Source organism: Moschus berezovskii, chromosome 7 (genome assembly GCF_049115385.1).
Source record: "Moschus berezovskii isolate FMDL1 chromosome 7, NW_MosBer_1.0, whole genome shotgun sequence".
NCBI lineage: Eukaryota > Metazoa > Chordata > Mammalia > Artiodactyla > Moschidae > Moschus > Moschus berezovskii.
Window position 1 is genome coordinate 67,558,049 of NC_142466.1, and position 14,450 is coordinate 67,572,498.

Genomic DNA, 14,450 nt, shown 5'->3' on the forward strand with positions numbered 1-14,450 from the left:
TCTCAAAGCAAAGGAGCAACTTGCTCACAAAGGTGAATTCAGACTTGCCCAGTAGAGAAGCAGGAATATCACAAATTGTTCTTTCAGCTGCATTCCACTTCCATCCCCTCAAGTCACACTCCCATCAGGTTTTAGGTTTCATTGTTTCTAAAGATTAAGTCCAGTAATGGCTAAAATTCTCCCTTGTATGTGTAATTCAGTTTTCTGGTGATGACTCTTTACACATATCTTCTTTGGGAGGCACATTCTCCTGAGATTCACAAGTGAAAGCAGCCAAGAGACACAGAACTACAGGGACATCTGTCCTCCAAACATCACCAGGTGAAGCATTTCTGACTCACCAGGTTCCTCACAGCAGCCTTCACATCCTTGTTCCTGAGGCTGTAGATGATGGGGTTGAGCATGGGGGTCACCACCCCGTAGAAGAGGGAGGTGAGCTTGTCCGCAAGGTCCTGTTTGTCTGCCCCCAGGGGGTCCTTGGATTTGGGCTTCCCATACATGAAGAGGATGGTCCCGTAGAAGATGACCACCACAGTGAGGTGGGCAGAGCAGGTGGAGAAGGCCTTTTTCCTCCCCTCTCCTGAGGGGATCCTCAGGATGGTGGTGAGGATGAAGATGTAGGAGACAGAGATGAGCAGAACTGGGACCCCCAGGAAGATCACATTGGTCACCCCCATACTGACCACATTGATGGAGATGTCAGCACAGGCCAACTTCAGGACAGCCAGGATCTCACAGGTGAAGTGGTTGATGACGTTGTCCCCACAGAAGGGCAGCCTCATCGCAAGGGATGTTTGAACCATGGAGGCAGCACGTCCAGCTGCCCAGGAGCCAGCAGCCATGGGCACATAGACAGCCCTGCTCATGACTATGGGGTACCTCAGAGGGTTGCAGATGGCCACATAGCGATCAAACGCCATCATGCCTAGAAGCACACACTCTGTGGCCCCCATGGCAAAGGAGAGGAACATCTGCACAGCACAGGCTGAGAAGGGGATGGTTTTCCTGGGGGTCAGGAAGCTGTCAAGGATGAGGGGGACTGAGGAGGTTGTGTAGCAGATGTCCAGGAAGGAGAGGTTCCCCAGGAAGAAGTACATGGGTGTGTGCAGGCGGGAGTCAAGGATGGTCACCAGGATGAGGACCCCATTGCCCAGTATGATCACCAGGTACATGAGCAAGATGAGCACAAAGAACGTTTTCTCCAGCTTTGGGTGGGCTGAGAGGCCCAGGAGAATGAACTCTGTCACAGAGGCTGTCTGGTTGGCACTTTCCATGGTATGTCTCCTCTTTCAACTGAATAAAATCCTCAGTGATCCAGACTCCACATCCGTTGTCTCATGCAGTTCCAGGGCATCTGGTCAGGAGTTCCAATCTGGCTGAGTGATTAGAAAACAGTTCTGAAAGCAGTCTCTATTTGTTTCCAAGAAAAAGGAGCAATAAAATTAGAAACTACCTTGGGGTCATAGAATATCAAATTGCAATGTTTAAAATGATGATTCTGATTATTTAATGCATTTGATCAGAGACAGTATACAAAACACATTCATTTAAGTGGTTCTACGCTCCAAAATCACTGCGGATGCTGATTGCAGCCATGAAATTAAAAGACGCTTACTCCTTGGAAGGAAAGTTATGACCAACCTAGATAGTATATTAAAAAGCAGAGACATTACTTTGCCAACAAAGATCCATCTAGTCAAGGCTATGGTTTTTCCTGTGGTCATGTATGGATGTGAGAGTTGGATGGTGAAGAAGGCTGATCGCCGAAGAATTAATGCTTTTGAACTGTGGTGCTGGAGAAGACCCTTGAGAGTCCCTTGGACTGCAAGGAAATCCAACCAGTCCATTCTAAGGGAGATCAATCCTGGGTGTTCATTGGAAGGACTGATGCTAAAGCTGAAACTCCAATACTTTGGCCATCTCATGCGATGAGTTGACTCACTGGAAAAGACTCTGATGCTGGGAAGGAGTGAACTCCGGGATTTGGTGATGGACAGGGAGGCCTGGCGTGCTGTGATTCATGGGGTTGCAAAGAGTCGGACACAACTGAGCGACTGAACTGAACTGATGTGCTATATGGCAATTGAGCTCATTAAACTTTGGCCAGAAAAATGGCTTTTAAGTTTGCTCCATGTTCTTCCAATTTGTGCTAAGTACTAGGGAAATTGTTAGCTGTGAATACTCACTCTGTTTCTCCAGATCATTTTCACAGAAAACATATTCCTGTTGTTCCCAAGACCTCTTTTCCTCATGAGCAATGCAAACTCCAGGGCTATCCATGCATCTCTCTGTCCAGCCACCTGTTTTCATTCATCCATCCATCCATCAATGTTTGAACATCGATCCACTCATCAAAACACCTGTTGATCACCCAGTATGTGGGTGTGAGAATTCCTGTGAGGAACAGGGGTGACCCATGGCCCAGGCATAAATGTCTTCACAGCCTGTCAGAGAGGGTAAGCAGAAGGATTTCGGAGAGGCCAGGACATCCAAATGGGCATGCAGTGTATGCGTAGAACAGGGGTCATGAAATAATTCTTAAGTGGTGTGGAATTTAGCTTGGCTTTTAAGGACAAAGGACACTGAACATGGAGAGATAATTTGGTCAGGTCGCCACAGTAACTTTGTGATCTGGAAATGCTGTTATGTTCTTAATAGTTTGAATCTGATGTTCTGTGAAGACAGACAGAGGACTGTCTCCAGAAATCCACAGTGGGTCACAGTTTCTGGAAATCTAGTTCTCTTAGATAACTAAAACAGTGATTTTTTTTCCAGTCTTGAATATGTTTGACATATAACATGTAAATTTAAGGTGTTCAGTGTGTTACTTTGATACATTTATATATTGTAATGTGATTGCTGTCACGATATTTATCACGTCACATGATTATAGTACAGTATTGCTGTCTATATTCATTATACCATGCATTAGATCACTGGGTTATTTACTACTTGTTGCAAGTCTGTGGGCTTCCCATGTGGCACTCGTGGTAAAGAACCACTTCTTGCCATACAGGAGACGTAAGAAATGTGGGTTCGATCTCTGAGTCAGGAAGATCCCTTGGAGGGCACGGCAATCTACTCCAGTATTCGTGCCTAGAATATCCCATGGACAGAGGAGCCTGGTGAGTTACAGTCCGTAGGGTCGAAAAGAGTCAGACATGACTGAAGCAAAAAAAAAAAAAGTCTTCACTGGTAACTCAGATGGTAAAGAATCTGCCTGCGATGCAGGAGACCCAGCATCAGTCCCTGGGTTGGGAACATCCCCTGGAAAAGGGAATGGCAAGTTTGTACCCTTAAACAGCATCTTTGTTATGTTACTATTTTTTTGTTGTTGTTGTTATCATTCCCTTTTGATAAATGTCCACTCAGGAATCAGTGGACACTGATAGTCCTTGAACCTTTTGGCTAAGCTTCTAGGAATGTCATCCAGACTTATTTCCTGTCACTGATTATGCCCCCCGAGTAATCGAGTCCAACTCTGTCTCCCATTGTAGATCTTTCTCTGTACCACACTGATGCATGGTTTTCGGTTTCAACTTGATTTCCTCTACTAATGAAGAGCCCACTACATTCCTAAACATTCTACTCCATATTTTCAGAGCTCTAGAGAAAAGAATAACAAGGAGAGATAAGAAAGCCTTCCACAGCAATCAATGCAAAGAAATAGAGGAAAAACAGCAGAATGGGAAAGACTAGAGATCTCTTCAAGAAAATTAGAGATACCAAAGGAACATTTCATGGAAAGATGGGCTCAATAAAGGACAGAAATGGTATGGACCTAACAGAAGCAGAAGATATTAAGAAGAGGTGGCAAAGAAGAACCGTACAAAAGAGATCTTCAAGAGATCTTCAAAACTCAGATAATCACAATGATGTGATCACTCACCTAGAGCCAGACATCCTGGAATGTGAAGTCAAGTGGGCCTTAGAAAGCATCACTACGAACAAAGCTAGTGGAGGTGATGGAATCCCAGTTGAGCTGTTTCAAATCCTGAAAAATGATACTGTTAAAGTGCTGCACTCAATATGCCAGCAAATTTGGAAAACTCAGCAATGGCTAGGACTGGAAAAGGTCAGTCTTCATTCCAATCCCAAAGAAAGGTAATGCCAAAGAATGTTCAAACTACCACACAATTGCACTCATCTCACATGCTAGTAAAGTCATGTTCAAAACTCTCCAAGCCAGGCTTCAGCAATATGTGAACCGTGAACTTCCAGATGTTCAAGCTGGTTTTAGAAAAGGCAGAGGAACCAGAGATCAAATTGCCAACATCCACTGGATCATGGGAAAAGCAAGAGAGTTCCAGAAAAGCATCTATTTCTGCTTTATTGACTATGCCAAAGCCTTTGACTGTGTGGATCAATAAACTGTGGAAAATTCTGAAAGAGATGGGAATCCCAGACCACCTGACCTGCCTCTTGAGAAATCTGTATGCAGGTCAGGAAGCAACAGTTAGAACTGGACATGGAACAACAGACTGGTTCCAGATAGGGAAAGGAGTGCGTCAAGGTTGTATATTGTCACCTTGCTTATTTAACTTCTATGCAGAGTACATCATGAGGAACGCTGGGCTGGAAGAAGCACAAGCTGGAATCAAGATTGCTGGGAGAAATATCGATAACCTCAGATATGCAGATGATACCACCTTTATGGCAGAAAGTGAAGAACTAAAAAGCCTCTTGATGAAAGTGAAAGAGGAGAGTGAAAAAGTTGGCTTAAAGCTCAACATTCAGAAAACAAAGATCATGGCATCTGGTCCCATCACTTCATGGGAAATAGATGGGGAAACAGTAGAAACAGTGTCAGATTTTATTTTTTTGGGCTCCAAAATCACTGCAGATGCTGACTGCAGCCATGAAATTAAAAGACACTCCTTGGAAGGAAAGTTATGACCAACCTAGATAGCATATTAAAAAGCAGAGACATTACTTTGCCAACAAAGGTCCGTCTAGTCATGGCTATGGTTTTTCCCGTGGTCATGTATGGATGTGAGAGTTGGACAGTGAAGAAAGCTGATCGCCGAAGAATTGATGCTTTTGAACTGTGGTGCTGGAGAAGACTCTTGAGAGTCCCTTGGACTGCAAGGAGATCCAACCAGTCCATTCTAAAGGAGATCAATCCTGGGTGTTCATTGGAAGGACTGATGCTAAAGCTGAAACTCCAATACTTTGGCCACATCGTGCGAAAAGTTGACTCATTGGAAAAGACCCTGATGCTGGGAGGGATTGGGGGCAGGAGGAGAAGGGGACGCCAGAGGATGAGATGGCTGGATAGCATCCCTGACACGATGGACATGAGTTTGGGTAAACTCCGGGAGTTGGTGATGGACAGGGAGGCCTGACATGCTGCGATTCATGGGGTTGCGAAGAGTCAGACACAACTGAGCAATTGAATAGAAAATTCTTTTTCATATTTTACCAAGCAGGTAGCTTTCTAAGTTTTTCTTGTCCATAGGATGGTGGTCAGCTTCCTTTAAAAATTGCATTGAATTTTGTGGAAATACATCAGGTCTGTAAGCACAGAGATTTGGGCTGCATTCTAACCTGCTGTGTAGACTTCAGTGCTTCTTCCCTCTCTTAGACTCTCAGGTTACTCTCTTCTGCGTTAGAATTGGAACAGATCAATGATGTTCAAACTCTTTAAGAGAAAGAACTTTTGTTTCCTTAAATTCAGAACCCCTGCTCCAAGTATATAGTGGACTTCCCAGGTGGTGCTATTGGTAAAGGACCTGCCTGCCAATGCAGGACACATCAAAGACATAGGTTCCATCCCTGGGTTGGAAAGATCCCCTGGAGGAGGGCATGGCAACCCACTCCAATATTCTTGCCTGGAGAATCCCATGGACAGAGGAGCATGGCAGGCTACTGTCCATGGGGTCACAAAGAGTCAGACATGACTGAAGTGATTTAGCACAGCACACATCACACCAAGTATAAAGTAGAGCTGTGCTTATTGAAGTGGGCCAGGAGGGCTCAGAAAGTCTGGGTCGTTCAGCCCATGAGGCCCGCCAGAGACCAGGCCATTGACAAGCAGCTCCCAGAAACTGTTTTCATTATAGGCAATATAAATGGCTCCTCTGGAGCATAACAGCAGGACAGCTTCAGCCATTTCTGTGGCTATAGTGTGAATGGTGCTCCCTGGAGTTGTACAGAAGAGGCTCTGAAACTGTGGGGCCATCTCATCCTAGGGGTGTCTCTGAAGTTAGAGGAATCCATGAAATGAGACAAAAGTTTCAGAGGCTTCTTGCCATCTAGGTTCTTCTAACCAAGGGGTTTTGAATGGCCCTTGGTCTTTGTGATATCACTGAAATTGTTTCATTTCCTCCCTTCCCAAGCCCCAGCCCCTTCAAAAAATCAAGTCAGAAGCTGGAAATATCCCTGTGCTGATAAAATGTTGAGGATTACTCTTATAAGAACTCTCACTTACCTTTTTTAGGCACCTACTGAGAAAGGGTCCCTATGGTCTCGGAACAGTACATAGGACAGAAATATCATCACTAGTTTGAAAGGTCCAGGCTGAGATGTCCAGCTCTGATGAGAAGAAGGAGTGAAAGCCAATTCCTCCCACTCTGTCTTACTTCTGTGTTTTAGGCAAGCTTTCTAAAGGAACAACCAGTCCATGTAGAAGGCAATTTGAAATCAGAACTGCAGTTGGGACTATTGTGTTCCCTAAAGTGATTAAAAGTTTGGAAATGGAAGCATACAAAGTCAGGGAACTTTTTATACTTTTGGGACAATGTCCCCAAGATCCAATTATGCTGAAAGCACTCCAGGAAAAGCTTCTTTTTCTCATTCCTTTGTTCCTACTGGAACTTTCCACCCTGAGGCCACTGAAGGGCATCAGGGGAAGCATTTCCATGTGCTGCTTGAATTTGTACAAACTTCAAAATGTTTTAACTTCTTGAAATGAGCAGCTGGGGAGATAAAAGTTATTTGGAATACTCTGGGTTCACAGCATTGTGGAATCAGCTGCTACGGACACACTGCTTCTAAACCAAGTGCTCAAAGCCATGATTTGGACGCTTGGGGGAACTTCTGCCCAGAGCCATGGGGAAACTTCAAGGAGGAGATATTTTCTGGCCAGGGACAGTAAGGGCGAATTTACACATGAAGAGACAAGCAAAGGATGGGAAAAAGGGATTTACCGTCTTGGGGATGGAGGGTGGCATGGGTCTTGGGCTTGAGTATTTCTTCCACAGCCTCAGTATGTCATATGTGTGAAAAACATCATGGGACAGGAAGTATAGTGAAATCTGGGATGTGATAGCAGCCTTTAAGATGACCCCAGTAATTCTTTCCTACTGGATTTCATGGCCTTATATAACCCTCTCACCTTTAGTAACTGCTTCTAACCTAAAGAATGAGTCGCACACAACTGAGCAACTGGACATCAACGGCAGGACACGGTTACTTCTTGTACAAATTAGCCCTTCAAAGATAGGAAGAAAATAAGTCATTACAGATGTGCTCAGTTACACTGAGGATGTGAGCCTGAACTAAGCACAACCATCTACAATAACTCAACAAATAATAGAAATTAAACAGTAACTCAATAAGCATATAATAAAATTATGACCAAAAGCTATCCTGGCAAATCAGGCTCTGCCATTAGTCCAAATAGCCCAGAGAATCTCAGGCCCTCAGATAACCTACTTATAAGAGGAGATTTTCACTGTTATTTACAGGAAAGAAATAGTAACAAATACAAGAACAAGCACCCGATAGGATACACCTTTCTTCTATAACGAAGCTGCTAGAAAGTTTACTAGACAAATCTGTGGCTTGCCAGTAGCAGTCACTATAAAAAGTCTGTATATTTAGACAGACAGACAGTAATTAGTAGTCCACTTTTTTGGGTAAAATCTACTCACAGTGAAATGCATAAATCTTAAGTTCATTGCTAACCCAATAAAATCAATCCGTAGAATCAAAGAATGGAATGTAGTTGCCAATGACCAGGAGGAGGGGCAAATGTGAGTTACTTAACAAATGGGTATGAAGTTCCAATTTAACAAGATGATTAAACTCTAGAGATCCATGTACAGCATTGTACCTATAGTCAACAGTAGTGTAGTATACACTTAAAATTTTGCTAAGAGTATATATCATGTTGTGTTTTTAACCATAATAAAGTAAATCTTAAGTATATCATCCAATGAGTTTTGACAGATCTTCACACCCATGTAACCAAATCTTATCATTACAGAATGTTTGCAGCATAACCAAGAGTTTTCTCATGCCCCTTGCCAGTCAGTCCTCATTATTATTATTATTTGCAGTCTCCGAATATTTTTCACTCTTTTTAAAGTATTACCTTTTCAGAAACATCAAATAAATGGAATCATGTGCAAATCTTTATATTCAGAATAAGGTTCTTAAAATCTGTCATGTTTTTACATGACTTTTTAGCTTGTCCCTTTCTATTACTGAGTAGTATTTCATTAAATGAACATTTTGTTTATCCATCTCCTTCTTGATGGACATCTGAGCTGTTTCTAGTGTTGGCTGTTATGAATAAAGCCCTTTGTAGGTGTATATTTCAACTTTTCTTGGCTAAATATCTGAGAATGAGATTCTGGGTCATAACACAGGTTTACACTTAGTTTTCTAAGAAATGGATAGGTCTTTTGCCAAAGCATGTGTACTATTTTACATTCTTATCATAAAATCACAAGATGTCTCATATCACATTCTTGCCAACATTTGGTGTTGTCAGTCTAAAATTTTAGCTATTCTGATGATGTGTAGTGGTAGCTCATTGTTGTTTTCATCTGAAACTGCTAGTGCCTTAGCTTTCAAAAGGCCATTATGTCAACTGTGTTGGGCCAGCTACTTCTGGATGGTGCATGATGTGGAAGGGTCAGTGGAACCCATAATCGTGATTCCACAGCAGCATCTACTTTGGTAAATGAACCCTTTGGTCTGATGAGATTTTATGCAGGATTCCATGCTGTTAAATCAACCTTCCGTGAGCTTTCAGAGAGTGATATTTGCTAATACCCTACAGAGAGGAAAGATGACCTATACTCAGAAAAGTTGTTCGTTTTAGTCAAGGTGAGTCTCTGTCCCTTCCAGAAAGAAAATGGTCTAATGCAATCAGCTCACCGCCAGGTGGCTGATGAGTCTTTTCAAATGAAGGTTGGTCTCTTGCTGCCAGTTTGAATACCCAGCTGCTGAAGTAGCTACATCAGCCTCTGTGAATGCGAGGCCCTGATAGTTAGCCCCTAGATAGCCTTCTGCTATCATGGCTACTCAGTTGTACCAATAACAGACGTTGGATAACATCAACCCCCTGAATCAGTTTCTTGTTTGTTGAGCCTAGTGGGGAAGATGGAGGCTCTGAAGAATCTCCTGGAACATAGAGTGTTAAGCAAGTGAGAGATACCACACTCAGCTTCAAATAATGAAATACTGCTATAAGACATTGCTGCGTTCTCTTCAAAGGACCAACCCACTAGAGAAAGGAACCATAGGTTCAGGGAAATTTACAGGTGGGGGTCACCTGAGATATTCTGTACGCCCCCTTCATTGTGCAGATGAATATTTTTCAAGCACAGAGGGCACACTCGTGGTCACCCAGCTCTATGTGGGAGGGCAAAGATTTGAACCTAGACCTCCTGTAATACATCACCCCCTAGACATGTTCCAAATTTACAGGTGATAGAATCAACAGAGAGCAAATTCACTGTAGCAGTAATGGATAATTGATTGCAAGAAGCACTACATGTTGACTTCAGAATGATTATTTAAAAACTGATTTCTAAAAGACTTTTGCACTGAACAAGGCCTGGCACTCTGCACATGCACAGGAAAGAACGTATCTATTTCACACAAGTTAGTAATCATATTACATGTGACTTATTACCCCGCCTCAAAGCAAGTAACAATCTAGATTAGTGAAAAACAGAATCTAGTATCAGGATGTAGGGGTGCCTTTTGGAGGCAAAAGTGCAGCAATGTGGCCAGATCTAGGGAAAAAAGGAAACCAAGAACTGAGAACATAGGAAGATGCCTTCATCTCCTGTCTTTATTCTTTGGCTGTTCTTTTATTTTTGCAGACTTTTTTTGTTTAACATTCTCTTCCAAAATAAACTTTATTTTCCATCTAGACTTAATATATGCATTAACTGTATATTATACTATATAATATATATTGGTTTATTATGTACAGTTTGTTCCCCAAGACACATGTTCAAACATGATTTTCTTGTAGCTCCCATGTTTCCATGTTATAGATCCAGCGAGTCTTTGGGCATTAATGACAATCCCCAAAACCTGGCAGAAAGAACCTGCTTGTTCTAGATAGAGATAGCATCAGACAGCACAGCCCTGAGTCCCTCACCTCTGTGGATGAGGATGAGGGGTGACGGGAAAATGCCCAGAGAAATGAGATTGTTGGTTCATAAGCTAGAAATCTAGCCAAAAATGTGCTGCAATAATAAACTGAAATTGATCCAGTTAAGTGTGATTTTGAACTTTATCTGTGTCATGAAGCTCCCTTAAAGGAATTATTTAACATATTTCATTAATAATAAACACTGTTCATTTATTAATTGAGAGGTTATTCTTTGCTGGCCACTGTGTATTTTTAATACATATGATGTCCCGTTTTAATTTAATCCCCACCACAACTCCTTGGGGTTGGTTTAATCATCACTGTTTCACACATTAGAAAACCAAGAGTCTATGATATTAAGTAATGTTTGTAATGTTTTGAAGTTACATAGTCAGAGGCACTCGACATGAGTTTGGCTTCACAGTCTATGCTTTTAACCACAAGGGTCATTACAGATAGGTTTTTTAACACCTGGTGCCCATGTCCGATCCAAATCTTAGATATGATCAAGTATGACCCCAGAGGTTTGGATGGTCACAAACATTAATTCCAGGGAAAGGAAAGGACTCAGAGTATCACCGACCCAATGGACATGAGTTTGAGCAAACTCCAGGAGGTGGTGAAGGACAGGGAAGCCTGGTGCACTGCAGTCCACGAGGTCACAAAATGTCGGACATGACTGAGTGACAGAACAACAACAGTGATTAAATAGAGACTTCTATAAATTTTGCCCTTGGCCTGTAATATCTAATTTCATTTGGTGTTGAAACAACTCTTCTGCAAATCTGGATAGGAATAGATGTGCTCTATGTATAGAGGAGGAGTTTCCCCAAATTGGCTCTGGGATTTTGTATTTGGGATATAAAATTGGCTCTGAGAAACATTCTGAGCCCCTGCAGTGAAAAAGGGGTTAAATATTGTCATTTGGGATGTTTTGGTTTTGGTAATTTTCCAAAATGGCAGATTGGTTTTTGGTTTGGACACCAGTGACTTTTCAGAAAGGAGTTCAGTGGGGAGGGGACTTATGTATACCTATGGTTGATTCATGTTGATGTATGGGCAGAAACAAACAATATTATAAAGGAGTTATCCTCCAATTAAAAAGAAGTAAATTTTAAAAAGAAGTGACTTTTCCTCACTGCCATGCTCCCCATTATACAGTGAGCAGAAAACAACATGATTACACATACAAATTGGAGCTAGTCTGCACATGAACAAAGAAGCAATTTTGTATAAAGTTTTAATTTTTATTGTTTTTTTTTTTCAGAATAAAAATAAATTGTAGTAGTCACATATCCTTCCTTCCAGGTGATTTAGCATAGCCCCCTCTACATTCTAAAGACTTGATGTTCCATTTTCAGTTATTCAGAAAAGCCCTATCTATATGTACATTTTGGGGATCAGTCTTGTGATGATACTGATGTGGAGGATCATGGAGCCGGTCTATGCTTACCAAGTGGCCATTCCCTAGGGGACCCCCTATATGCAGAGAACTGCAAGATACACTCACTGCTTTCTCCCACTGTCACTTAGGGAAGCATTTCTGACTCACGAGATTCTTCACAGTGACCTTCACATCCTTGTTTCTGAGGCTGTAAATGATAGGGTTGAGCATGGGAATCAGTACCCCGTAGAAGAGGGAGATGAGCTTGTCTGAGACATCCTGGTTATCTGCCCCCAGGGGGTCCTTAGATTTGGGCTTCCCATACATGAAAAGAATAGTCCCATAGAAAATGACCACCACAGTGAGGTGGGCAGAGCAGGTGGAGAAGGCCTTTTTCCTCCCCTCAACTGAGGGGATCCTCAGGATGGTGGTGAGGATGAAGATGTAGGAGGCAAGAATGAACAGCACTGGGACCCCCAGGAAGATCACATTGGCCACCCCCATACTGACCACATTGATGGAGATGTCAGCACAGGCCAACTTCAGAACAGCCAGGATCTCACAGGTGAAGTGGTTGATGACATTGTCCCCACAGAAGGGTAACTGTACTGCAAGAGAGATCTGTACCAAGGAGTTAGCTCCACCAGCCAGCCAGGAGCTGGCAGCCATGGGCACGTAGACAGCCTTTCTCATGACCATGGGGTATCTCAGGGGGTTGCAGATGGCCATGTAGTGATCAAATGCCATCATGCCCAGAAGCACACACTCTGTGGCTCCCATGGCAAAGGAGAGGAACATCTGTATGGCACAGGCTGAGAAAGAGATGGTTTTCCTGGGAGTAAGGAAGCCATCTAGGACTAGAGGGATGGAAGAGGTTGTGTAGCAGATGTCCAGGAAGGAAAGATTCCCCAGGAAGAAGTACATGGGCGTGTGTAGGCGGAAGTCAAGGATGGTCACCAGGATGAGGACCCCGTTGCCCAGCAGGATCACCAGGTACGTGAGCAGGATGAGCACAAAGAACATTTTCTCCAGCTTCGGCTGATCTGACAGCCCCAGCAAGACGAATCCTGCCACAGTGGATTGGTTGGCCGGTTTCATTTTAAATTGTCTATTCTACCCTCAGGAAAACTGAGGACAGGAAACACATGTTTATGGGGATCAATATGTACTTCCAGAACTTATAATTAAATTTAACCTTTGACATGCTAGCTTATAGTATTCACATCTAAGGGATGAAATTCACTGTTCACTAAAGTTACCTTAAAAGTCAGGACATAACAAATTTAGAGTAGGAAAAGCAGACCCTGGAAATCTAATCAACCATGATATATGAGAATTTTATGATCAGTAATGTTAACTCACTTGAAGGAAGGGATGTGTAAGGATGGATCCCCATGAGGACTATAAGGAAGGATCTCTGAGGGTGTGCTGCCTGATCCAGGCCTCCCTGTCCCCACATTGTCCCTGCAGGTCCTTGGGGGCTTCAGGCTATCACACACTTAGTGATGCTGAGAATTGCCATCACCTCACTCACTTTCCTGGCTCTAATTCTGTGCTTGTGTAATACTTTTCTGGTGATAATTTGGCTCCACATGGAGTCCTACACAGAATGTGGTGAGCAGAGGCCAGGAGTACTAGGGTCTACTTAGCATCAACATTAGTTACTTGGTGCCTGGTTTATATTTAATTTCTTATGAGTCTGGCTGGCGACCTCCCTTTGTTGCACTGTCATTAGGAGTTTTTGGTCAGAAGACTATGGAGTGATCTTTCTAGTCAGAAGACCACTGCCAGTCCATATCCCCTCTCTCTACCCATGGCCTTTGCCCCCAGAACTGCACTTTCCTCAGACTTCACCAGCCCCTGGAGCTGGGAAGCAGGGACAGGGTCCAAGGACAAGTGTCCATCATGCCTCCAAGTATGAGCATCAGTGACTTTTGGACCAAGCTCTATGCTTTTGGAGCAGTTTTGTAAGTTGCAGCTCCTAGCTCAGGCCCTTCTATTCCTGAGCTGATTAAAGCCACTGCAGTGCTATGGCAATGCCTTCTCCCCCACAGAAAAACAGACAATTCTACCAAGCTTTGCAGAGGAGTGGCTCAAAGGAGACATGCATGTAGGATACACTTCAGTCACCATAGAGCAGTAGGTCTAGTCCATTAGAGAAAATCTCAAGCCTGGAGTTCTCACATTAAAGATGAAACTAAAGCTCAGTGAGGATAGGGTTGGATGGAGCCTGACTCCTCACCTCCCGTCATCTCTCTGAATGTAGTTTTGCTCCATTCATACCAGAGCAGGTCTGCTGCTGCTGCTGCTGCTGCTGCTAAGTCACTTCAGTAGTGTCCAACTCTGTGCGACCCCATAGATGGCAGCCCACCAGGCTCCTCTGTCCATGGGATTTTCCAGGCAAGAGTACTACTGAAGAGCAAAGGACTGATTATGAAGTGTTGGTCATCCTCACTTCCCCAGGACACTCATGTGAAATAGAGGTGTCACACCTTTCTCCAAGACATCCGCCTCATAGCAGTGTGTCCCTGGGCTTCCTTCACTGCATCTGTGACTATTACACTGGTGCTGGCTGGGGGAAATTGGGTGGGAGAAACCAGGCAGAGTCTCAAGCTACCCTCATGCAATTATTAGAGGAGATTAACTGTAGGTGTCGGGAACATTTGAGAAAAAGAGATCTGTTATTCAAGATATTAATGCTGTTGACTAGAGAGTGTCAGACTAGGC

The 14,450-nt window shown here is 43.3% G+C and overlaps 2 protein-coding genes across 2 annotated transcripts; both read right to left on the bottom strand.

The window, feature by feature from the left end:
- Nucleotides 1-314: 314 nt before the first annotated feature.
- LOC129556810 (olfactory receptor 13C7) lies at nucleotides 315-1,274 on the bottom strand. The gene has a single exon (XM_055427036.2). The coding sequence runs from the start codon at nucleotides 1,272-1,274 to the stop codon at nucleotides 315-317; it is 960 nt and encodes a 319-aa protein (XP_055283011.2).
- Nucleotides 1,275-11,769: 10,495 nt separating this feature from the next.
- Nucleotides 11,770-13,760, bottom strand: LOC129556811 (olfactory receptor 13C7-like). Its single transcript, XM_055427037.2, has one exon. It carries the CDS (start codon nucleotides 12,819-12,821, stop codon nucleotides 11,865-11,867), a length of 957 nt encoding a protein of 318 aa, XP_055283012.2. The 5' UTR covers nucleotides 12,822-13,760; the 3' UTR covers nucleotides 11,770-11,864.
- Nucleotides 13,761-14,450: the final 690 nt, after the last annotated feature.